Source organism: Lathamus discolor, chromosome 3, assembly GCF_037157495.1.
Source record: "Lathamus discolor isolate bLatDis1 chromosome 3, bLatDis1.hap1, whole genome shotgun sequence".
Classification (NCBI taxonomy): Eukaryota; Metazoa; Chordata; class Aves; order Psittaciformes; family Psittacidae; genus Lathamus; species Lathamus discolor.
The window spans coordinates 90475411-90500137 of record NC_088886.1 but is presented as its reverse complement, the minus strand read 5'-3'; the positions used below and the strand labels follow the sequence as shown (position 1 = coordinate 90500137).

The following is a 24727-nucleotide window of genomic DNA, read 5'->3' as shown; positions in this document are numbered from 1 at the left end:
CTCAGATAACCACAGTCAGAAAATAGGCATGATTGGCGATTGCAATGGAAGACTAACTGGAGGGTGTTTAACACTTACGCATCCAGTAGGACAAACAAATATAAATAAAATACTTAATCAAAGGAAGGCTATTTATGAAGTCATAGCTCTACATGACTACATGATCTAGGGAAGTCTGGTTGTGGATGTTTACGAGAATACAGTATTTCATATGAAAGGCCAAGGTCTCACTTGGACTGATAAAACTGAGGTCAATCCTTTGTAAAAGAGGAAACAGCAACAAGAAAAAAACTCAACGTACAAGTTTTTACACAAGAAATTATGTACAGATAATATTAGAAACTTCTTAGGTAAACATTGTATAAATGAAAAAAGTGGGGTTACTAGATAACGTGATTTAAAATCAATAGTAAACAAAATACTGAGAAAACGTGTTTTATGTTAAGCAGCTCAGAAATCTATTACAATATAATTTTGTCATAAATCTCAAGGTTTATGAAATACAAAAGGACCTATACAAAACGTTTTGGCTAAACAGAAGGAGATTAATACCAGAATAAGCGAATTCCCCATGAAGAAAATCATACATATTTCATTGAGAATTATTATTATCTTCTACAAATGAAGAACTGACTTGCTAGAAGCTGAGCACAGTGTGGTAACCTATTTGGCTTTAACCTGAAAGTGAAATATTTAATTTTCAAGTGACAGAAAAACACTGAGAAGAGTTCACTGAGTAGATGATTAAAAAATAAATGATGTTAATTGAGCGTAAAGATATACATAAAGTGTCTTGTTTTTTAAGCAGTATTTCATATCTCAGAACTCTACAGAGAGAACTAGTCTTCCTCAGAAGTAGTCACAATATGTGGAAAGACGATATACCTATGGTCCCAAGGGTGAAAAAGGACTAATAGAATCCATAAATCAGTGGTCAATATAGAAAGTCTTATACTAGAAATATTGTAAACATTTTTCTTAATTGGGATCTCATCATCTTTGGTATAACAGACTCCTAGGGAATCTGTGATGACACATTTTTTAACCAACTTAAATAAGAGGAAAAAAAAACCTGTTTAAACATTTTGCATCACTTAAAAATGCAGTATACATATATGAATCACAGTTTAGAATGGATCTTTAAATAAATCCTCCTGTCTATAAATATCAAGTCTTAATTGTTCTGGCCAAAGATCCACTTCTGGAAGGGGTCTGATGGATTACAGGATGCCAAACTTGGATGCTCTCCATTCCCTGTAAGGCACATATGTAGTGCTGCATTGTACAGAGATTGATCCTAAAGTGAGTAAAACAGGAAGAAAGAAAAAATAAATAAAGTGAACAAACATCAAGCATGCTATTTTCCCCACACACTTCATTTCCCCCCCCCAAGTTCATTGTTGTTAAAGAGTAAGACATACAGATGGGGGATATTCATCTCTGCAGATATACAGAGGGGGGCTAGCAAGCAAATTTAAGTAGTGTGCAAGTGACAGGTTATTTTGTTAGGAAAATTTTTAAAAAATTATTTTAAAAGACACTATAGGGTATCAACTGGTTTTCAAAGTACTTTACATTTAAAATAGTGATATCATCAAGTTTTGATCTGGTAACTGAAAGACTAGAAGTACCTACACCTTTTCCTCCCAGAAATTAAATTTTTCCTTTTCTTCTTCAGAGTTTTGTATTGTTGGGATTCTCTTTTGGAAATCAGAAATTAACTCATATAAAAAGATCACTGATAAAAAAGGAGATTCTAAATACCTTTTGGTGCAGCCATTGCTCTTCTCCAACAGCAACGGTTTTCTGGCCTTTGTAGTTACATTCACGAAGCTGCACAGGCCCTTTAGAAGCATACAGGCAAAGCTCCTTCTGAATGTTATGTCGAATTTCATGGTGTGCAGAATATTCAAAGTACTATTTAGATAATAAAAAAAAATAAGTAAATAAACACTAACAAGAATATTAAACTAAATTAATCCTTTGAATTTAAATTAACAAAAAAATGCATTATTTTGTTAATCAACAATTTGAGACTACAGAATACTTGCTCTCATTTCTAGCATATGCACTTTAAAAGTGTTTACAAAGATACTAATGCAATAGAACGTATCTATAAGTACTTAAGTGTATAAATTGCAAATAAGCATTACGATGCTAGATCTTGTTGCTTGCTCTTTCAGGAAGCATACATAATTCAAGGAGGTAAACTGAAGAATAGAGATAGTTGCATGGATAACTTCAATATTGGCATTTCTTAGCTTTAAAAAACTTTATTCTATTTTTGTTGCTGGATTTTGTTTTTTTCTTTGAGCAAACAAAAAAGAAAATTGTCACACAGAACAACACTGATTGCTCCACGTCAAATTTTGCTGCTTGATCTAAACCATAAATGCTAATAATAGGATGCTGTTCTGTTCTCTTGTGAGCTAGCCATTAGAAAATCATAGAAAGTGAGGTTTAAAACCTCATTAATTTTTGATACAGAGATGAACGTGTTCCCAGCCCCAGAATACCCTAACAAGGAGGAATTATAAACAATTCATGTACAACTCTGAAAACGAGGTTCTCTAGATTCTAATCCATTCTCCTGGAATGGAAAATTTCAGCCTATTCTGCTGAAATTTGGTAAAGCACATAAACCAACTAGAAACAGAGTACTGTAATGAGAAAGGTTAAGTAAGCAAATATGCACATCTCTTGAACATTGTCAGCAAAACCTACATTAAAATGCTCTGAAGGTTGGCATTTAAAGGGATTTAGACTCATTTTATGGCAGAAGGAAAAAAACCCCATAATTTTAGTACATTCGCAACATAACTTAGGGAGAGCTGACAAGAGAAGCATATAGCAGACCTCTTAGTATAATGTCTTTGCTCCTGCATTATGACTGTGACAATGTGAAAAGGCTAATATTGTACTAATTCACATCAGGATTAAGGGGAAAAAAAAAATTCAGTATTGTAAGAAGCTAATCTAACAAGTTATGCTGGAATACTGTGTAGTTAACCTAAACAGCATTCCATCTCCCACAAAATTGGTGTAAGAAAGTATCAACCAGGTGTCTGAGTTTTCACAGTGCCATCAATGGAGGGCATTAAAATTGAAGATTTTATTAAGAAAAAAAATTACAACTATGTTCTAATAAAACCTTTTAAATATTTTTGACCTTTAGTTATTAAGGATGTACAGTTAATAGATTTTATTCACCAAATAACTCTTTAAGGCAACACAGAATTGTTCATTTCTGGGCAGGAAGGAAGATGAGATGTTACTTTTACTACTATTACAGTAGTGACTGAAAGATTCAGTATCTGACATGTATTGCAAGCCATACTGTAGAAGAAACATAGCACCATTGCTGCCTCCAAGAGCTATGCATCAAGGAGAGCTCTTCTTGGACAAATTCAATGTTATTCACTTGCATTAGCCAGTACAGGATAGGCCACTTTGACCTCCCACTATGAGGCTGCAAGCGTGACAGGGAAGATGGCTCAGGCCTGGCCACTTGATCTCCCATTGGCCGGATTCCCATCAACATCTTCCTTGACAGCACGAGTCCTGGTGGCAGAGAAAGAAGCAATAGGAGGAAGCATAAGGAAAGGAAGAATTAAGAAGACAACACTTAAAGTAGTAAGGGTAGGAGGAAAGGTTTTGCACTGAAAGGAGATATCAAGTGAAGCAGTGAAACTGTGTTAAAAATTTGAATTGATATGCTGAACACAGAACATTAGAACCAGAACACAACATGAAGAGCAGAATGGAATTTTTCTTAAACAATAGGAATTAAAGAAAAAAAAAAAAGAAAAAGAGGGAGAGAGAAATTGCATATTAAAAATTAGTCCATTGCTCTAAAATAAATTAAAAGCTTTAATATGGGAAAGTTACAGCTAAACAGACCATAAAAATCAGGTATCAAGTATTTTACCTGATTTCCTCCAAGTCCATGACAAGAATACATAATCAATGGTTTGCCACCATGGTTGTTTTCACCAACATCCAGACACATGCGGTTACCTAGATTTTTTAACTAAAGAAAGGGTGTAAACAGAAAAATAAAAAGAAAGAAATTCACTCGGGGGAATGACAAAAAATTAAACTGGCTCATGGATACAAAATTAACCTTTGGGTTAACAACAGTTACAGCTGTTCATTTTTACTTTCTGCTGTGCTGAAGTCTAAAAATCCTGGTCTCTTCATTAATCTTTTCTAACTAAAAGCCTAATAACTCCATTATGGTTGTCTACAACCACACACTGGGAATTACTGGGCTACTGGTGTACAAAGTTATTGTTACTCAAATCACAATTTGAATGCATATACAGAAAATACACAAAATTGGAGGAAGGGGAAGTTTATTTGCAAATGTAAGCTAAACGTTTGCATTCACCTCAAACTAAGAATTATTAGTTGTTTAACAATTTTTGGTTTTAGGAATGCAATATCTAAAGTTATTTGGCAGAGGAAACACAATGGACTTAAAAAAAAACCCCATACACATAATGTATAAACATACATTTTCCTCAGCATAAGTTTAACTCTGATAAGCAAACAGCTGTCCAATTTTATTTATTAACATGAAGTAAAAAATTCTCTCAGCCTTTCTACTATGTAAAGTTAAATTTACCTTGATAACTCAGGAAACCTCTCATCACTGGCTTACTACTTTTGTGTCATTTTAACTGTTAGTGATAAGCAGAATGTTGTTTATCTTAGCAGGCTGTAAGATACTGTTAAGCAAGGATACTGTTAGCTATTAAGAAGCTTTGCTTACATTAACAAAGCTATAAAATATACAAATAGCAAGGTATGGAGGAGAGATTCTTGTGCAGAGTAGTGACAGAAGATCCTAGAGCAACTAATGACAGATAAAATGCAAGAGCTATGGCTAAGGTAACACAAAAGATTAGCAAACTTCCTGAATTATAGAATACTATAGAAAATAATTAATATTCAACTTACATATCCAGAAAATAAAGGGTTCAGGTCTGGCACATATGCTTCTGGATAAATATTACTGAGATACCAGGTAAAATTTTTACACTGCAGACGTTGCCTTAACTCGAGTCTTTTTGAGATGTCTCCAAATGTTTTCTGTTAGAGGAAGAGAAGTAAGGATGGAAGAGAAACAAACCAATGTCACTAATACCAGTTTGTACATATGAATCCATGATAGTCTGTATTGTAACTTTAAACTAGCTTTAAGCTCCATTTGCTGATTTTTAATTTTTCTTTAATACAGTACTACTATGGTTACTGCTGTTTATTTTTCAGCATCATAACACCACTGACATCCTGCCTGCAGCATTTCAAAGCATGTGCAAGAAAAGTACATTTCAACATGGAAACAACAGAAGTACCCTTAGTCCCAAGAGAGTTTTAACACAGTGCCATGAAATGGGAAAGTATGAACAAGACCATACTGATGACAGTTATAAAGCTATCTGATCTCACTAAAAAGAGTGATCTGAAATAATGAATTGGAGTAAGTAAATAATTAGCCTAATAGTGCATGCGAAGTTTCCCAGACAGAACTCAGCTGTCTAGCTGCTAAACATGCTTAGGAAATCTGATTCTATTAGTGATACAATAGTCAAAAAATTTATCATACAAAGGGATAACAGATATCTCCTTGAAGGAAACTCTAGATTCCAGCAGGTGAAAGACCAAAGTTCCAGAAAACTTACAAAAATAAACCAAACCCAAATCCCCTTTATTGAACATTTTTTTTAAGCAGATAGAAAAAGGATGGATAGCTATCGTTGAATAATCTTTATTCTGCGGCTAAAGAGCAACAAAACTCAAAAAAAAAAAAAAGTTTGGACTTTGTATGCTCAGTAGCTTTTCTCATGCTCATTCCAGTAATGCTCAGTTCAAACAGCCCAGGATTTTAGAGCATGTATGAGAAAATGTATGAGAAAAACCCTACCAATCAAAAAAACCCACCATGCAAAACAGAACTGTTACCACCCAAACAGTGAAGTCTTTTGATGTTTGTTGGGACAACACATTAAGCAAACTGAACTGTCTTTTCATTAAAATATCTAGAATCCTTACATACTTCATCAATAAATAACTTTTGCTCACCAAAACTTTCAACGCAGCAAGTGTGATTTCTAATACCACCACCACCACCTACTTGTTTCACAATTTTTGCTGCCTCTGTGTTTCTTCGATAAAATATTTCTTTATATTCATCCATCCACACTTCTGCAAGGCGGACTTGATTACGTGTGATCACTTGGGTACCTTTTGGGAAAGTATGGGGACTCTTGCTGCGAAAGACATGGCCAACAACAGAGCAAGGCATGATCTCCAACTGTCCACCACATTGCCATACCTAATAATAACATTTTTTGTGTAAGTGCACTGCAATTAGAGTTAAGGGAGTGGAAAAAAAAATAAATCAGCAATGTTATCATTTGCCAGAAAAAAATCCCAAACCACTAGCAAAAGTGCATATATCAGGCATACCATAAGCAATTTTCCTGTTCAGGTAAACCCTGGAAAAGTACATTTCAGTTACCAAACCTAAACACATTAAAAAAAAAAAAAACAAACAAAAAAACCAACACCAAAACCAGTCCAGTGATCATGTTTGTATTCTGTATCAGGTCATTAGTAATTCATTTCCCTTGTCCTAGTTGGCCAATTCAGCAGAGAAATCAAGATCTAAGAATAACTTGTCCTCAAAAATCCTGCCAGTGTAGAGGTCACTGCTAATTAAGTAGCTAAACTTACTCTGAAAGACATTTCTATATTTTCACCTCCCCATATTTCCATTTCTTCATCATAGCTTCCAATGTGCTTGAAGTAGGCTTTTGATATTGAAAAGAGACCTCCAGCAAAAGTAGGTGTTCTGCAAAAACAGAAATTTACTGAGGAAGACAAGATTTAAATAGATAGCCCACATTAGGTCTCATTTGACAGTTTTATTGTCATTTATTAAAAGCTGATTTAGTGTAACTTTGCTATAAAAGACAGCATCGGGAAAAAAATATTTTCCCTGTATGGACAATATCAAGCAAAGTTATTACTCCTCCAGACCAGTAATCTGTCTGTGGCCAAAGCACATACAATTATCATCAAATACACTGCTGTAACAGTCTAGTATTTTGGTGTTCTGAAACTCTGTTGTCATCCTTTCAAATATGATGAATGAGAAGCCAGAATCTGTGGTATAAACAACCATGAAAACTGAAGTATTTAAAATATTATTCAAATTATGTTTACCTAATTGGATAGGTTTCATCTTTTCTTCTTTTATTTTCATGTTTAGGAAGAGATTCCCATCCAAATGACAAACTCCAATCAAAATTTCCTCTGTTGTGGCTATGCCCATAAGGAGATGGTTTACTGAATTCAAAAGTGTTGAGATCTATAGAAGCAATATCAGGGCTTACAACAGCTACAGGGTTCTCAGCTATTCTTGCCAGTAAAGGCTCCAACCAGCCATAAAAGCATTCGCCTATGGAGAAAATGGTGACAAGCACTGAATTTTTACTTGACTATAAAATAGCACACAGAGAATATTTTAACATGCCCACAGCAAGCCAATATGCACTGCTTTTAAATAGCATTACTAAGTATACTTTCAATAATATAAAATAGCAATAGGAAAGATTATACATTGTTAATGTTAATAGTCTATAAAAAATCTGTAATATTAAATCAAAGACAACAGCATTATAAACCAGACCTGGCATAGTTACAGATTTACTCACAATGAGCATCCAGAAAGGTAAGGGTCTCTCCTGTTGCTACTGAAGCTCCCAACAACCGTGCAGTGATTAGACCTTTTCTTTCCTTTTGACGGACTACTTTAACTATTTGAAATGGTTTCACATATTCATCTAGCTTATCATGCAAGTATTCTAGAAAGAGAAATTGGTTTAAGGATATTCAGTGTGCATACATGACACTGCCTAAAATTCTACATTACTAAACTATCAGGATAAACAATTCACACTAATCCTAGGAGTGACCTCACATTAGAGCAGTAAAAAAAATTTCCTGACTGTTGAATGTTATTTTTAGGGACTGAGTTTTGTTGGGGGTGATTGCACAGGAAGACATGACTGGCCAAGAGCAGAACACGGAACGCTAAAAATATTCTAAATGAGAAAGGGCACGTGCTAGTATATCTCTTCTGTAGTATCAACAGTTTGAAAATCAATTCAATATCAATTTTCAGAGGCAATAGATTGCGCACTCAGTTACTCAAATTATCTCCAGAACAGACGACTTTTTTTCCTGAATGACAGCATATGTTAGAGTTTTCAAAGGCTACAATATTTACATCAGCAACTATATAAAACACTCTTTGGACATGCTAAATTTGAGAAACAACCCCACATCCCTCATCACACATCCCATATCATCTTAATTCTTCTGCCCATCCTTAGTATTAATCTGTATTACTGAACATATTTCACATCTAAGCGTGTCAGTATACTAAATACAGACTTGTAAACGTAAATGCATTAATACAGCCATGTGTGTATAGAAATGTTCATCTAAGGCTGAGCATATGCAGTTCTTTGGACTTGTATTTGTGACTATAGTCAGCATACATTCAAATTTTTTTGGCAGCCAGCGTAAGTATTAAAGATTAATTTTAATAATTTTAAAATTTGTTAAATTTTAGTTTCTACATAAGACACTGCCTTTCATACTAATAAGATTAATTTGCATAAAGAAAATCGCTATGATAAAATGCAAATTGCTACAAGCATTGGCCAATTTATCCTTGGACACTTCATTCTATGAACTGTAAATGGTCTGAAGCACAGATTACAGAGCTACTTGTCATGCAACCAGTTATGCAGTTTAAGAAGCACTAGAATTGGAATAATCAGAAATGAGGTTTAAAAACCCTTAGAGAACAAGAATTTCATATTTAATTACCTTAATGAAAAAAAGATGGGGAGAACTATTTTCTATTTTATAGAACAAGAAAGCAAGACAACCACTTAAAATACTATTATATATGTCAATGGTGGTAGAGAGATAAGCTCTTTCAACCAATTTCTCTGCAATCCCAACATGTTACATTAAAAAAAAAAAATAGAAATTACTTCTTACCATCTACACTGGCATCATCCACCAAAATAATCTCCTTTAGCAGTACTGCAGGAGACGTATACATCACACTGTGAACAGTTCTGAGCAGAGTGGACCATGCTTCATTATGAAAAACTATTACAATACTTGTGGTTGGCAACGGCGGGCAACGCTTAAACTTTTGTTCAATACATCTACAGATCAGAAAGCATCAAATGTTACAAAATGGACAAAAAGTTTGGACTCAAACTCTGAGTTTTGGTGCACAAAAGCAGGTGCTCCAACTGGAGAAGCTGTACAAATATTTCTCAAAAACATGATAAACAACAATGCCACTTAACAACTGACTCACAACAACTGACTCAGTTCTGCTTCCGTCTTAAAAACATTTGAGAACTTTTCATATAGCACCCAGATGTTCTTCAAAAAATAATACTATTTTATTGAGACCAAGAGGTACTGAGCTGCAAAAATCAGACTTTAAGACACGTTTACCGTTAAAAACCTAAAGTACAAAGATGACTGTTTGCTAGGAGAATGCAGAGCTTGCAAGAAAAAAATAGAGCAGATCTAATTCAGAACTCCAAAATCTTGTAGAAATACCAAGAAATCCTTAGGGCAGCATATCCCATTCAAGAAAAGCAATTTTTAATGGACAGTTTTTCCCATGACTGACATATTCTGAACCTACTTAAATCCAGTTGCAAGTCAAAATGACAGCACTTCTGTCTGTATTCATAGGCTGTACACTTACTGTTTATTGCCTGTCAGCTTTAGAGACTGCAAGACTCCCCAAGGTAATTATCACAACCACTGCCTCAGAAAATACACAGACAGAAACCCACCAGTTATGCTCTAGCAAAGGTTATTGTGAGCTGCATCACATGTAAGAAGATATTCATACTACCAGCATGTAGTATTGTAAGATTATTCACTTGTGACACAGCTGAGAACATATATAATATGACACTAACAAAGACACCTCATAACCAAAACCCACTCTACCAAGTCCTAGAGACTTCATTAATACAGTATTGCTGAAATGTTTCATAGCCTTGTTCAACAACTTACATTTCCTAATTTGTTAAATTATGCTAGTGGTTTTACTAAAACACTGAATGCTTAAAAAAGTAGGGCAGGAAATAGCATTTAACTTGGGGAAAAAAGCTTAAAATACATTTTTAGTTTTCTTCTAAGTAAAATCTATCTGGCTTCCAGAAAGTCATTAAGAAATTGTAGCTGAAAACTTTATTTAAATATGGTTACTTCGAATTCAAAACCATGAGAGAAGTGAGCCTTTCTAAACATTCTTGGCTTTGGCACTGTGGACCATTATGTACAGCCAATCATTATGCATAGCTAGGAAACTTTCCTAAACTATCACCTAATGCTGAACTCAAATCACTTTGCACTTTGCAATCTGTATTTCTAAGAAGTTTTTTCAACTAACAGAACATATACATTTCAACATACTCAGGAGGTCGAGTGTCTGGTCCAAGATCTCGGTGTAAAGAAATCCTATCACTTGCAAATGCATTAAAACAGTGCTTTTCTTCTCCACGCTGTTTTTCTTTCTGTTCTTCTGAATTTAAGTTGATGGTTTTAAATGCTTTACCAGAAGCTCCAGGTGCATTAGGATCTTGAAGGGGTCGATCTAGAAAGGGTTTTAGTTCCACTGCAGTATAGTATCCTGGCAAACAGTGTCTCTCTCCAGGAGTCTTAGTTTGCCTAACAGGTGCTTTTATTTGCATTTTTGGCTTTGCACCTTTGATATTGTTCATAGCATTTAACACAAGACCTAACACATGACTTTTCTTTCCAACAACTGGCTCAATCCCTGCTTCATCTTTAAAATCTTGAACACCCACTTCTTTTTGTAATAAAAATAAAAATACCAGAAAGACAAACACAATGATGCTAAACTTCCAAAGTTTCCAGTGGAAAAAAAACTTCTTGAATAGTTTAGGTGTTTTTTTCAAAGCCATTCTAGTTTAAAAATATAATTCACAGGAACTTTTGTCTTGTGATAATGTTCTTCAAGTAGGTCACAGCATTTCTTGAAATAACAACACCTGTAAATTAAAACAAAAAGTAGCAATTTAGACAGCTAGTATATCCAACAGTGTAAAACAACAAGAAATTAATGGGCAGGAGCTAATTCACAACTCCCAGCTGTCAATCATTATGCATCCATCACTTAAAGATACTTCAAACCTATCTCTAAGATACCCCAAATGCACTTTCCATGGCTTTTATTCTGTTTTAGTTTTCTAAATACAAGAACCAGAAAGCAGGAATACCACTGAGAATAAACCACTATTTCTACACAATGCCATTACATGTTCATTTTCTGCCAAATCTTGAAAATTTAGTTGCTAAAATTTGAGAAAAGTGTTAAGTCTCCTAAAAGCAGGGAAATTAAGTTCCATGATAGTATAGAAGGAAAACAGATGGAATTAATAAAATAAAGTTGCATGTAAGAAAGATCCATATAAAAAGTGAAATATAAAGACAGGAAGGACTTCTCAATCAACTTACTTCAACATTAGGAAACTTCCAATATTAAAAAAAAACAAAACAAACAAACAAACAAAAACATTTTAATATCAGACTTAAGTAATTGGACTTCAAGCGGTAAATGTTTAGATTAATTTACTTATGTAGTATACATACTCAATGCAGACTTCATACGTGTAATTTGAAGTACATTTATCTAGCCTGAGGATCCAGTAATTATTCTGTGGGGTTTTTTTTTCATTCACTTATACCCATTTTCTGGCATGTGCTGCTGCAACTCATCAAGAGAACATGTCAAAGAGCTCCTCTTTCAGGAACTCTGCCCCTATTTTTTTCCACAGACAAGCAATTATTCAGCAGCTTTCAAAGATGGGGAAGTATGGAAAACATTTGAGGACTACCAAAATCCAAGTGATTTGAATGAATTTCTCAATGCAAAATTGGCAATTTACAAGGAGAAAAATAGCAACCAGCCTTAATTCAAAGCACAGCTTTATTTTTCTGTAAATTCCATGTATGTAAACTAAGAAATAAGCAGCATCTAGATAAAAACCACAGTTGGTTCCCACTTGCTTATTACTGACCACAGAATTGCAAAAACTACTTTTCTATTTCAACCTTTGAAATACAAATAGGTTCTGTACTTCTTCATTGGAATACCATATACTCAGGAAGAGATAAACCTTATAGAAAAAAAAAAGCTCACCTGTTTTCCTTCAAGAATTTCCAGGATAAGTTGAGCATCCAGACTTGAGTACATTATAGATTATATCAAAGCTTATGTCAGTTTTTTTAATAAACCCATACATTCAAACAACAGTGGATTTATCATAGAGCTATTCTTATAAGAATGCAGAGGTGAAGGTCATTACATCACTGCCATATAGATTCTACAATGTACAAAAACATGCTTTACTAAGTTTCCAAGAAAACACGTAACAAATCCCACTTCTGTCTCACACCTTATTTTCCCATTTTTCTTCAGTGCTGAAAATCTGTACTACAGTTCTGATACCTATACACTGCAAGACTAAGAATAAAATCTTTCCTTCCTGGTGAAAGGACTGTGATCCATTTACCAAACTGACAGGTTAAAAAATGCCTTGTTTTCTCACAGTGTCTGGGGAGTTGATCTTGGCTGGCTGCCAGACACTCACCCAGCCATTCTCTCATTCCACCTCCTCAACAGGACAGTGGGGAGAAAATAAGATGGAAAAGCACACGGGTTGAGGTCAGGACAGTGTGATCGTTTACCAGTTACTGTCATGGGGAAGACAGACCCAAGGATGACAAACTTAATTTATTGCCAATTTAAAATAGAGTTGGATGATGAAAAACAAAGACAAAAATAATATCGCCTTCCCAAGCTCAACTTCACTCCTTCATTCCCAAATCTTCTGTCTCCTTTCTCTCAAATGTTGTAGAGGGTATGGAAAATGAGGGCTGTGGTCAGCTCGTAACACTTCATCTGTACCGCTCCTTCCTCTTCACACTTTTTCCCTGCTACAACACAGGTCCTCTTCATGAAGTGCAGTACTTCAGCAAAAACTACTCCAATATGGGACATCCACAGGTTCCTGCCAGGATCTTGCTCCTGCATGGGCTCCCATGGACTGCAGATTACTTCAGGACATACCTACCTGCTCCATCATGGGGCCCTGCATAGGCTGCAGAGAAATACCTTCTACACTGTGGTCTTCTCTATGGGCTGCAGCAGGACAGCCTGCCTCCTCACAGTCTTCTCCATGGGCCACAGGGGAGTATCTGCCCCAGTGCCTGGAATACCTCCTCCCCTCCTTCTTCGCTGATGCTACTGTCTCTGCAGGGCTCTTTCTCTCACGTTTTTCTCCTTCATCTCCCACAGCTGCTGTGCAGCATTTTTTACTCTTTCTTAAATACCTTATCACAAAGGCACCACTTGCCACACTGGGTGGCTCAGCTTTGGCCAGCAGCAGGTCCATTTTAGAGCTGACTGGAACCAGCTGCGTCCAGCACAATGGCAGCCCTGGTCTTTTCTCACAGAGGCCACCCCTGCAGTCACCCCATACCTCCCAACCTTGCCATGTAAATGCAATACACAATGTAAACCACCTAGCATATATACAGATCAACACGCAACAAGAAGACTGTAACTTGTAAAACTACACTGCTAACTCTGCAAGGGCTCTGCCTGAGCCTACAACCTCTGCAACCAGTTAACTATTAATGTTTTCATAACATCTGAGAAAAATAAAATCATGTTACCGTTTCTCAGAGCACCACATATGATACAGTGCTTGTGAACCTAAAAGCTTAGGAATCAATAATGAATGTAAGTTCATAAAACTGGGGGGGGGGGGGGGGGCACAGAAAAAAAACCCATGCTTTTCATATTTGAACTACTTAATGTTACAAGAGACATCTGTCAACTTCTTCTCTCAAGTAGCTATTCTGCATAGTCAACCAGGCTAACACCTGTGGGGGCAGGGTGGGGTGTGCGTGCACTAGCATTGGTTGGCTGGTTGGTTTGTTTCCGAACGTTGTTGCCCTCAAATTTCTTTTGTACCACTAAATATGCAACAATGTTCTCCAACTTCCTCTAGGCCTCCTCCTCTGGTGAGAGACTTAAGTTACTCAGTACCAACAGAAAGGTCAGTCTTTAATGAACATACTGGTTTAAGATCTGTCAAGAGAAGAGAGGTTAAAGATAATTCTATGTAGCAACATGGATTGTTTTACGCTGAAGTTATACTTGAATCAGTATTTGAGTTAAATACTTATGACTGTCTCATTCTGTTTTAATGAGAATAATCAAAGGGTAGAAAAATTAAATGGTATGGCTAACATACCTGTTACCTGCCTTATTACCAGAGAAATCTTTTAAGTAATTAAACAATTATTTTGTAGATTTAAAGTTGCAGTTGTCAGATTTCCACTGTACATTTTCCACATTTCAATTAATGTGGCCACATTTACTTACGCTACTCTCACCATGTCATTCTAGTTTCATGTTTACTACAAGAAATCTGGCTTAATTGTCTCCAGTGACAAAAATTAAAAATGGACTAGAAAATACCAAAGATTTCTTCCATAGATTTTAGCACATACTTTGGATTTCTGCTGCTGCTGGCTTTCATACTAACACACGTAGAATCATAGAATAGTTAGGGTTGGAAAGGACCTTAAGATCATCAAGTTCCAACCCCCCTGCCATGGGCAGGGACACCTCACACTAAACCATCTCACCTAAGGCTCTCTGCAAACTGGCCTTGAACACTGCCAGGGATGGAGCATTCACAACCTCCCTGGGCAACCCATTCCAGTGCCTCACCACCCTAACAGGAAATAACTTCCTCCTTATATCCAATCTAAACTTCCCCTGTTTAAGTTTTAACCCATTACCCCTTCTCCTATCACTACAGTCCCTAATGAAGAGTCCCTCCCCAGCATCTCTATAGGCCCCCTTTGGATACTGGAAGGCTGCTATGGGGTCTCCACGCAGCCTTCTCTTCTCCAGGCTGAACAGCCCCAACTTTCTCAGCCTGTCTTCATATGGTAGGTACTCCAGTGCCCTGATCATCCTCATGGCCCTCCTCTGGACTTGTTCCAACAGTTCCATGTCCTTTTTATGTTGAGGACACCAGAACTGCACACAATACTCCAGGTGAGGTCTCACAAGAGCAGAATAGAGGGGCAGGATCACCTCCTTTGACCCGCTGCTCATGCTCCTTTTGATACAGCCCAGGATACAGTTGGCTTTCTGGGCTGCAAGTGCACACTGGAGCTGTCTCATGTTCAGTTTCTCATTGACCAACACCCCGAAGTCCTTCTCCACAGGGCTGCTCTGAATCTCTTCTTTGCCCAACCTGTAGCTGTGCCTGGGATTGCTCCGACCCAGGTGTAGGACCTTGCACTTGGCATGCTTAAACTTCATCAGGTTGGCATCAGCCCACCTCACAAGCATGTCAAGGTCCCTCTGGATGGCATCCCTTCCCTCCAGCATATCAACTGAACCACACAGCTTGGTGTCATCAGCAAACTTGCTGAGGGTGCACTGAATCCCACTGTCCATGTCACCGACAAAGATGTTGAACAAGATTGATCCCAACACCAATCCCTAAGGGACACTACTTATTACTGGTCTCCAACTGGACATTGAGCCACTGACCACAACTCGTTGCGTGCGGCCATCCAGCTAGTTCTTTATCCGCTATTCTTTGCAAAGCGCCAAAAGCACATATATACATTTTTACAAAAAAATGAAAGGGAATTACTGTTTTTTGTATTTGGGATTATTTCCTGCACAAATTGAGCATGTATAATGTCTTAGGATACTCCTGATAAACACAATTGCCAAGATAAGTGCAAATCAAAGTAACCAAAATAAAAAAAAAAAAAAAGTCCAAATTATTTCTTGCACTATCTTGTGTTTTGTGCACACGTCTGTGTCTTCAGAAAAGATAGTCACTAAAGACTATGAGCAGACCTAATTAGCAATCAAGAATACAGAGCAACTTTTTTGGCATTTGTTTTCCTATGCAACTATATTCACTTTAATCTGCATATATTTTGACTTCTTTTTGACAATGTATTTCCTTCTATTAGATAAATCTGTCTCAGCTGCTCAGGTCTGACTACATACAGCAGGCTGCCATAACACTCCGGCGAAATGTGTCTGTCCCTAGAAATGAAGACAACTCACCTGAGCAAGGTGGTTGTGCAAGACAGCATCACATCTTAACCATTTCAGTGTGGACTAGTACACTCCAGTAGCATATGTGGCAGCACATTCACAGAAACAAGTGAAAGTTATGTTTCTTTTTTAAAGATCAAACACAGGCCCGTTTGCCATAAACATACAGCAAGATCTTTGATGCACACAGAGTGCACCGAGTGTGGTTTTATTCACAAAATATCTGATAGGGATATTGCTTACAATAAGAGCTATTCCCTGCACAAAGTAGTAGCAGTTTCCAGAACACATGTTATGCTGTCCAAAGAACTTTTGCCATGAAAGCTGTATCTTCCTAAGGATTTTTTACCAGGATAATTTTGTAGTGAGAAATACAATCTTCATTCTCCATAAATGCCTCATGCATTTTTATGGCATAGCTATGTCAGCAAGCACAGACCAAGCTACTGTTACATCCTCCAGGACATGCTGAAGAAATATGTGGCATGATTAAACTCCCTGAGGTGACTGTTCAGCAAAGTGTTTAATCTTTTATTCATTAGTGTTATTTTCACTAATAGTAGTCTGTATTCTTACAGCACTTGGAAATACTTAGCCCTAAACATCAGAAGTTGGATTTTAAGGATTTTTTTTTTTTTAAGAAGAAAATAACCAGAAAACTAGTATGCACTACAGAAATCTTCCAAAAGTGCCAAAAAGCAGCTGCCACACTTCTTCAAACCACATCACATGGGGAGTGTGTGGATTCAATACACTCTATGTTACACTACGCCACCCACTAACTCTGATGTCAGCCTGTCTGCAAAAACTCTGGCTTACAAGAAAGCCTTACTGCAGTGGCCAGCACGTAACAATTCTGACTTTTTGTTTGCTTGGTCTGAACAAGACCGTAGACAGTCATTATTTCTTTTTTAAATTGTCAGTATGACCCAAAAGAGCAGACATTCTTTCAGACCATGCCAGTGAGGAGAAATTTACTGGAGTTAGCATCAATATACTTGACCTAATTTTTTTAATTTTTTTTTTTTTAGTAAAACTGTTTTAAAATCTACTTTTATCTGAATGTTACAAAGGGTTCTAATGTTTCTAGAGAATGTTGCTTATGGAACATTAAAGGTAAATAAAGAAAACCAAACCAAACCAAACAAAAAAAACCCCCACTTTAAAAAATAACCAAAAGAGAGAGAAAAATAACGGGGGGTGGGTGGGGGAAACCTCAGAATTACACTAATCACAACTATTTAACTACACAACTTTTGCTTCACCCTTAATCTAATTCTGATGCAACTCCAGAAGCAGAGGCTCATTAAAAAGCTTCTCTATTTTTTAGAAGTATACAACCACCTCATCAAGATCTTCATGCCCCCTTAATCAGAAAGGGCATGTGTGAGTAGAAACACTAACCAAATTCTCACAACCAGCTGTTCTCACCAAATTAGCAGAAGTCTGCTAGAGAAATATATTATGGATGTCAGGATGCTTTACCTGTATATAGCACTACTTTTGCCATTATTATTTCTGAATCTGAAATTCTAGACAGTGCTTTTTAGGGTTTTTTTGCATGAAATCAGATATAGATGCTACTAAACATTACTGAAACACTCAGTTTGGTAAGCAATATTCTCACCTTCTACCACCATTGAAATTGAGCTTTTTCTTCCAGCAAAATAAATAAATAACGGAATAAAAATGTTTCCACTTCCTAGAAGTGCATACCAGAAGAACATCCACTCACATTACCACCTCTTATGACACAGACTAAGAAGCATCCAATTTGAAGTGAGCTTCCTATACAAGTTTAGCTGCATATGGAATATGAAGGCATTCCGTTCAATCAAAAACATTCAAAAGTACTTCAGCATTTGGGTAAAATGAAAACAGTTGCTTAAGTTTACCAAACTATGCTACTGTTTACAAGAATATTAGCTCTCAGCTTAAATACAGAAATAAACTGTAAAGGAAATGCACAGAAATTAAAGGCTCCACATAAAAAGGAGAAACAGAACCAACTTTCAAGCTTCTATCTCTACACTTGCAACAAGAGACACTTGGCTATGTTGTTCTACTAAGAATTCCTATTGGATATACTCCTAGACAGGGCACACATATCTAAAAGAATTAGAGATTCACAAACTCCAGATACCGTTCCTCTGGTACATACTCTGAAGCTCAAACAGTGGGAACGTGGTTCTACTCCTGAAAAAAGCAAGTTCTAAGAGGAATACTGAACATATTCAGTTCCCGAGTCTTAGTTTTAGAAACACTGAAGGCATAGATTATTCTAGCAAAGATGAGACACAATCAACCTAGTGATTATTAGAGAAAAATCTGAAGCTGTAACTGGATGATAACACAACAGGCTAAAGAAATTCAGAGCAGCAGCTGCCCAAAACACCTAGCTGGAATTAATTTGTTAATTATTTTCTTCAGCAGTTTCTTTGAAATTAAGAGAATACAAAAACCTCCAAACCCTCCTATGTATTCTAGAGGAAGTGCTTCCAAAACCACTTTCAAAATGAGCACTACTACTATTTTTCTACAGCTAAGCACTGTACATGATAGGCAGAGATAGTTCCCTGTGACAACAGATAGTATGTTAAAAATATACAGCAATCATTTATTACAAACAATATCTACAGCTTATTTTTATAGTTCTGGGACTGTAAACATGAACTGAACTCAATTTAGATTTCACTCAACTTTATTTTTTAATTTTTTTATTTTTTTAATTTTTTTTTTTTTTAGGCCAGATTGGTTTGGGCTTCTGTTAAAACCATTTTAGGCTGTCCCTAAAAATGCCATGATGAGAAGTGAGTACCATAGCAGCTGTAAGCAGCATTTTAACTCAGAAGGATTAGTGTCTGATTTTCACTTAAGTACCAGAAAATTATCTCTGGATCATAGCCAAGGGATTTTTTTTATTTTTTACTTTTCCCCTAATTGTAGTAATGCTTCTAAGATGGCAAATGCATCTGAGTATTAAGTGCAGAGCTTGAAATGACATTTTTACACCCCAATTTCTCTTAAACTTTTTTGCTGTTTAAATAAGTGTAAAGCAAAGCAAGTCTCTGAATGGATTTTTTGAGATTTATTGAGTTTTATGGAGTCAGTGACTGTTAAACTAATCTTCATCAGAATCTCCCAAAGGTGTCTGTGCTTTCCGCCTCACACCACTCAGCTGGTTCTTTTCCAGTTATGCTTCACTGCTGAATAATTACACCTAACAACAAATAGCCATTTGACCACAGAATCTGATTAGTAAGTCACCATCAGTAGTTTGGTGACACAATTTCTCTGTAGGCAGAAATGTTTCCTATGGCACATGACACCAGCAACTCTTAGGTAAAATCAGGCAACGGTAAGACAGACTGCAAGTGAATACAACCACACTTTACACAAGCGAACAAAATCTAGCACTTTATGGTCTAGCAACTTGAGGCACTTTCAAATCTTCTAGAAGATAAGCACAGAAATGAGCAGATTAGGAGGAGAAACTCATCAGCTCTGACAGATACCCGATCAGTGATTCACATTATGAACATGATTCTCTACACTGAGTACGAAGAAAAGGGAAGCCCTGCACTCAAATATCAGCTCTCAGAACAGACCAAAGCAACAAATTTATGCAAAGCAAAAAGGAATATCTCAAAGCAGTGCAGTTTGTCACCTACAACCACAGACTTTCAGGAAACATCAGAGAGGGCAGCTGTATCTTGTTTCTGTTTTAACACAAGTCAAGATATCCAGGCTGCCGATGTTATTACCCAACCCAATAAGAGAGGTGAAGTTAAAAAGCAATAGCAGCTACACGAGGAAAACTGGTCTTCTGCTCCTTCCCACAGTGCAACTAAAATAGTAATCTGGGCTCTCTGTAACTAGCTTCATTTTTACTCTACTATGTTATTGAGAAGCCTTGAGATGATAGTATGGGATGCCAAACTGACCAGGCTACTGAGCAAGCCTAGCTAAAAAAAGAAGCCAAAAGCCATAAGTTGGCTGTTCTGACTCAGTCTTTAACTCTGTCACTCAGCTCCGCAGCAGGACACCAGCTTTAGTCAAGACTGAATAAATCAATGTAACTTTTTAAACAAAAGGTGCAGTTTTGTAGCAGAAGACTAAAGTGTAAAACACGACAGAGATGCATCTGTAAAATTTATATTTCCAATAAGATATTTTTATCTAACCAATAAGAATGTTTATAAATACTTTTCTGTCAGCATATTCCATGAGAAGTTAAATAAAAACCCGTGACACTAAGGTTATCCACATTACAATTCACTTTTCTTGTCGGTCCTCCAGAGCCAAGAAAACATTCATAAGTACTGTCATCTACTGTGTAGAAGGGAAACTAACGAACTGCCTGACAAAAAAGACCATCTAGTAGCTTCAAAGCACTCGGACGGGATGAAATACACCAGAGGAAGCTGTCAGCGTACACAGTGAAACTACCACCCTGCTGTTATCAGACCAGTGCGGAGCTGCGGGCAAATACTTGGGCGGGATCAGAACGCGGTAAAGAGACACCTCCCTCAGTCAATACTTTTGGTTTGGACAGTGCATCCGGCTGGTGGCCAGCGCTTCCCGGAGACCTGTTTGCCCAGCTGCCGGGCAGCAGCCCCCCTTCCCGCAGACCGAGCTCTGCTCCCCGTGTCACGCTTGCCCGCAGCGGGGCGCGGTCCCCGGCAGGCCCCCAGCGCTGGATGCCTCGGTGGGACGTGAGGGGGCTGCTCGCGGGCCGTGTGAGAGCGAGCGTGGTTGGGGGGGGGGGGGGGGGGGCGCGATGGTGGTGGAATCCGCCGGGCAGGCCCAGTCCCGCGTCTGCCCCAGGACCTCTCTCCCTCATGCCACAACTCCCCCCGCCCGTAGTGTCCCGTGCCGCGCACACCCGGACCGCTGGCGGCGAACGGGCACCGGCTGCTGGCCCGCCGCCACGGCCGAGGAGGACCAGAACCGCGCGGAGCGGGGCTCCGCGGCCGGAGTTCCCTCCTCCCCCCGCCCCGCGGGTGTTCCGTGGCCGGGGTCTCCCCCCGCGCCGCGGTTCCCCCCAGCTCAGCTCAGCTCAGCTCACCTCGTCCGAAGGGAAGAAGACGCCGGCGCTGCGCGGCTGCCCGTGAGGGGAGCACGCGGCGCCCCGCTCCGCGCCGCTCTCCGCCCCGACGGGAGGCCGCCCACGGCGCGAGAAGGCTGCACCGGCGGCTGAGGCTGCGGCGCCTTCCGCTCGGCGGCCGCCAGGTGCGCGCGGGCGGACGGGCGGCCCTGCGCCTGCGCGAGGCCCCACCCTCACCTGGCGCCCAGGTGCGCGAGGCGAGGCAGCCGCCGCCGCCGGCGGTAGGAGCGGGCTGGGAGGAGGAGTGAGGGGGACGCGGTCGCGGGGGGCCCCGCGCAGGGGAGCGAGGCCTGGCCGGGAGGGGGTGAAGCGGGGAAGAGGGGCGAGGGCAGCCCCTCAGCGGCGAGGGTCGCCGGGCCTGCGGGCGGCGGCGGAGGGGAGCCGAGAGCTCGGCCCGCCCGCTGCTGGAGCGGAACGCGCAGCGCTGCCCCGGTCGGCTCCTGCGCCCGCAGGACAGTGTGATTTTCAGACAATTACATAATGCGCACCGCAGCAGGGCACGGCCCTCGGTGCGTGCTTCAGCGTCCGAACTGCGGCGTGGCTGTTTAAGCATCGCGGCGGGGTGCTGCGGTTTCTGCTCCAGTCACCTAAGTGCTATGTCGTGCAAGACGTGGTTCACCAAGCGCTCCCGGTGCACGTTGCTGGGAAACAGAACGCAAAATCCCTTAGAGGTGAGATCACAGTGTGAGAGAAAGGCTATCGCACCGAGCACCGAGGAATAACCTCACAAAGTTTGTTAATAACTTCCCTTAGCAGAGCACAGTCTCCCTTTCTTCCTGCTTTCAAGTAAGTGTTACAACTGCAGCCTCCAAAGCTGATTTCCTTCAGCTTGCCGAGCTGCAAGTAGCTAAAGCTGCTCAGCAAACACAAGGTGAGTTGGCAGTAGTTATACTGATTCCACAGAAATGTTAATACCAGTACTTTTTGACTGAATTAATCTTCCCCAGGAGCACCTAATGAAGAGTTAGACAGGAATTAATCAGACTTAGTGTGTTCTGGTATTTTTAACATGTTAAAATCCTTCCCTATGCATTTGAAAGTCGAGGCCTGAACTGTGGGAAGTACTACATCACCTCAGACGTGCACAGCCAACATTCAGCCTTTCGAAGCACAAAATTCAAGGCAAGTTTCTAGTGTGCAAACTTAAAAAGCTGCTGTTCTCCAGAATAAAGCCTGCAATAACAGGCACAGGCCTGAAACAAAGGTTCTTCGGCACAAGACTTAGACCAGTCACTTAGCTCCTCTTTTAGCAAGCACCATAATTACCAAATCTATTTTAGCACAGATAAAGCATGTGATTTTTGCAGTGATGGCCCATTTTAAGGCAGGTCAATGTTTTTGTTTTGTTTTGTTTTAAAGGTTCTGATTTAATTGCAAGATGAAGCAAGAAGTAAAACCAGAGAGTAAACAAAACCAGATATCTAAAATCACAGTTTTAAGGAGTCTAAACGGACAAAACAGTGATGATCTTCCTTTAACAAGTGGCATAATCACAAGCTAATGGAGAAGTACTTGCTGGTGACATTTTTTCCTTAATTTTTTTTCCTATTTTTCCTGTTGTTCAGCACTGCATAGAGAATACACTGGTGAGTTCTTTATGATCAACTTCCAAAGAGACAGACTCCACCTCTACTATTGAGACTTTTCTGCAATGTCTCCTGGACCACTTTCAAAGCTAATTTGTTCAGAAGATTTTCCACAAATTCTCTAACAGTATAAACTCTGTTTAAACTATCATGTTTATAAAGCCACCCACTCATCTAATTGGGAACAAGATTAAGGTTTAGGTTACTAAAGCAGAGTTGCCTGATTTATGAGCCTTTCTGAAAACTGCTGCAGTCACATTTGAGAAATGACTTGCTGTTAGTCAGACCTAGTTCAAAAACAGGGAGGAAGAAAATGCAAATTACTTCTATTTTTTGGTAAGAGTCTTGCTAGCTTAGTTATTTTTAGCTAATGATACTAATTACTTTAGCTAATGATACTTTCTAGACCATCTTTCTAGCATTGGTACAAATCTGAAAAAAGTTTTAGGGAATTAAACCAGAATCATTATTTAGTACACTGTTACCAAAACTGCTTACACATCCTCTAGAAAATGTTCTAGGAATTCTGCACCTGCAGGGGAAAGGGAGAGGAGAAGAGACACCTATGGCTTATGTTGCTATAGCTACCAGATGCTTAGATTTCCAGTTTCAGTGAATGAAGCAATAGAAACCGCAGCTTCACTCTGCTCTTTTATTCACCGAAGGAAAAACTGGAAGATGGGTTGCTAAGCAACACCACACTAAAGACTGCAGCTCTTTGAAATCAGCATTACTGACTCCCCTCCATCCCAGGAGCCTCCTCCACTCAAAACCATTTATAAAGAAAGGAGCTAAGAAAACCCCGAGCTACTAGGACATGCATTTTTAAAATAAGAAATTGTAAAAGCAGGAGGAAAGCTGAAATTAACACTTTCAATTAGTTGGAGTAAAGAGAAAAGAAACAAAGTCATTCCTTGAGTCCAGAAATTAAAAAAGAAGAAAAAGAAAAGATTCAGTAAGGACAGGAAATCTGAAATCAGCTTATATAAGCCAAAAGGGAAAGGTGATTTATTCCTTCTGGGAATACTGTATTAAAGCAAGATTTTCTCTAAAGGACTACTTATAGCCACCATTTTTTAAAAAATTAAATCCAATGATGTGCCTCATTTGCACTCTTAATGACCTCATCTACAAAAAGACACAAGTGGCTAGATAAGCTCAAGATGGCTAACGGGAATTCAGAAATCTCTTACCTGCATGGTGCATGTATAAAACCTTTCACCAAAAGTCAGCCATGAAAGCTCAAAGTCTCAGCTCAATTTCTATCAACTAACTTCTGTAACTTACCCTTGTCATGACCTAATCTTTTACCCATCTTATGAAAGGATACTATCTCATCTCATCTCATGCTCATAATAAAACCAAAATAAAGTAGATGTCGATGCTGATTAGTCTTGTCTTTTTTGAAAATATTCTTGCATATATTGATATAAACCCACCTATTTTTATTCTAAATTTCAGCTAAATGTTATTCCAGTGCTCCTGAGGAAGCAAAACCACATTGATCCTGTATGACTAGGGCTGTGCACAAAGAGATGCTGTGTTTTTTCTAGAAACTGTCTTGATAAGGCCTACATATTTACTCTTTTAGCAGTGGTGAAAAAAATCACTAAAACAGCATAGTTTAATAATTCATAGTGTACTCACTACCACAGTCCAGCTCCCTTACAGCTCCCTCCAGCTTCAGTATTTTCCAGATCCTTCCACGTTCCTCATTCCACTCCCATGCTCCAGCCTCTTAAACTTCTCCTTCAGAGCTCTAACATGTTGCACAACTTGAAG

At 38.7% G+C, this 24727-nt stretch overlaps 1 protein-coding gene across 1 annotated transcript; it reads right to left on the bottom strand.

Annotated features, from left to right (window-relative positions):
• Positions 1-419: 419 nt before the first annotated feature.
• GALNT3 (polypeptide N-acetylgalactosaminyltransferase 3) lies at positions 420-21491 on the bottom strand. The gene is made up of 11 exons (XM_065670531.1): positions 21321-21491; positions 10537-11135; positions 9085-9257; positions 7725-7874; positions 7234-7468; positions 6742-6859; positions 6140-6340; positions 4963-5094; positions 3929-4030; positions 1765-1917; positions 420-1297 (listed from the first exon to the last, which is right to left on the bottom strand). Exons 2-11 carry the CDS (start codon positions 11046-11048, stop codon positions 1175-1177), a joined length of 1899 nt encoding a protein of 632 aa, XP_065526603.1. The 5' UTR covers positions 11049-11135; positions 21321-21491; the 3' UTR covers positions 420-1174.
• Between the last annotated feature and the right edge of the window lie 3236 nt (positions 21492-24727).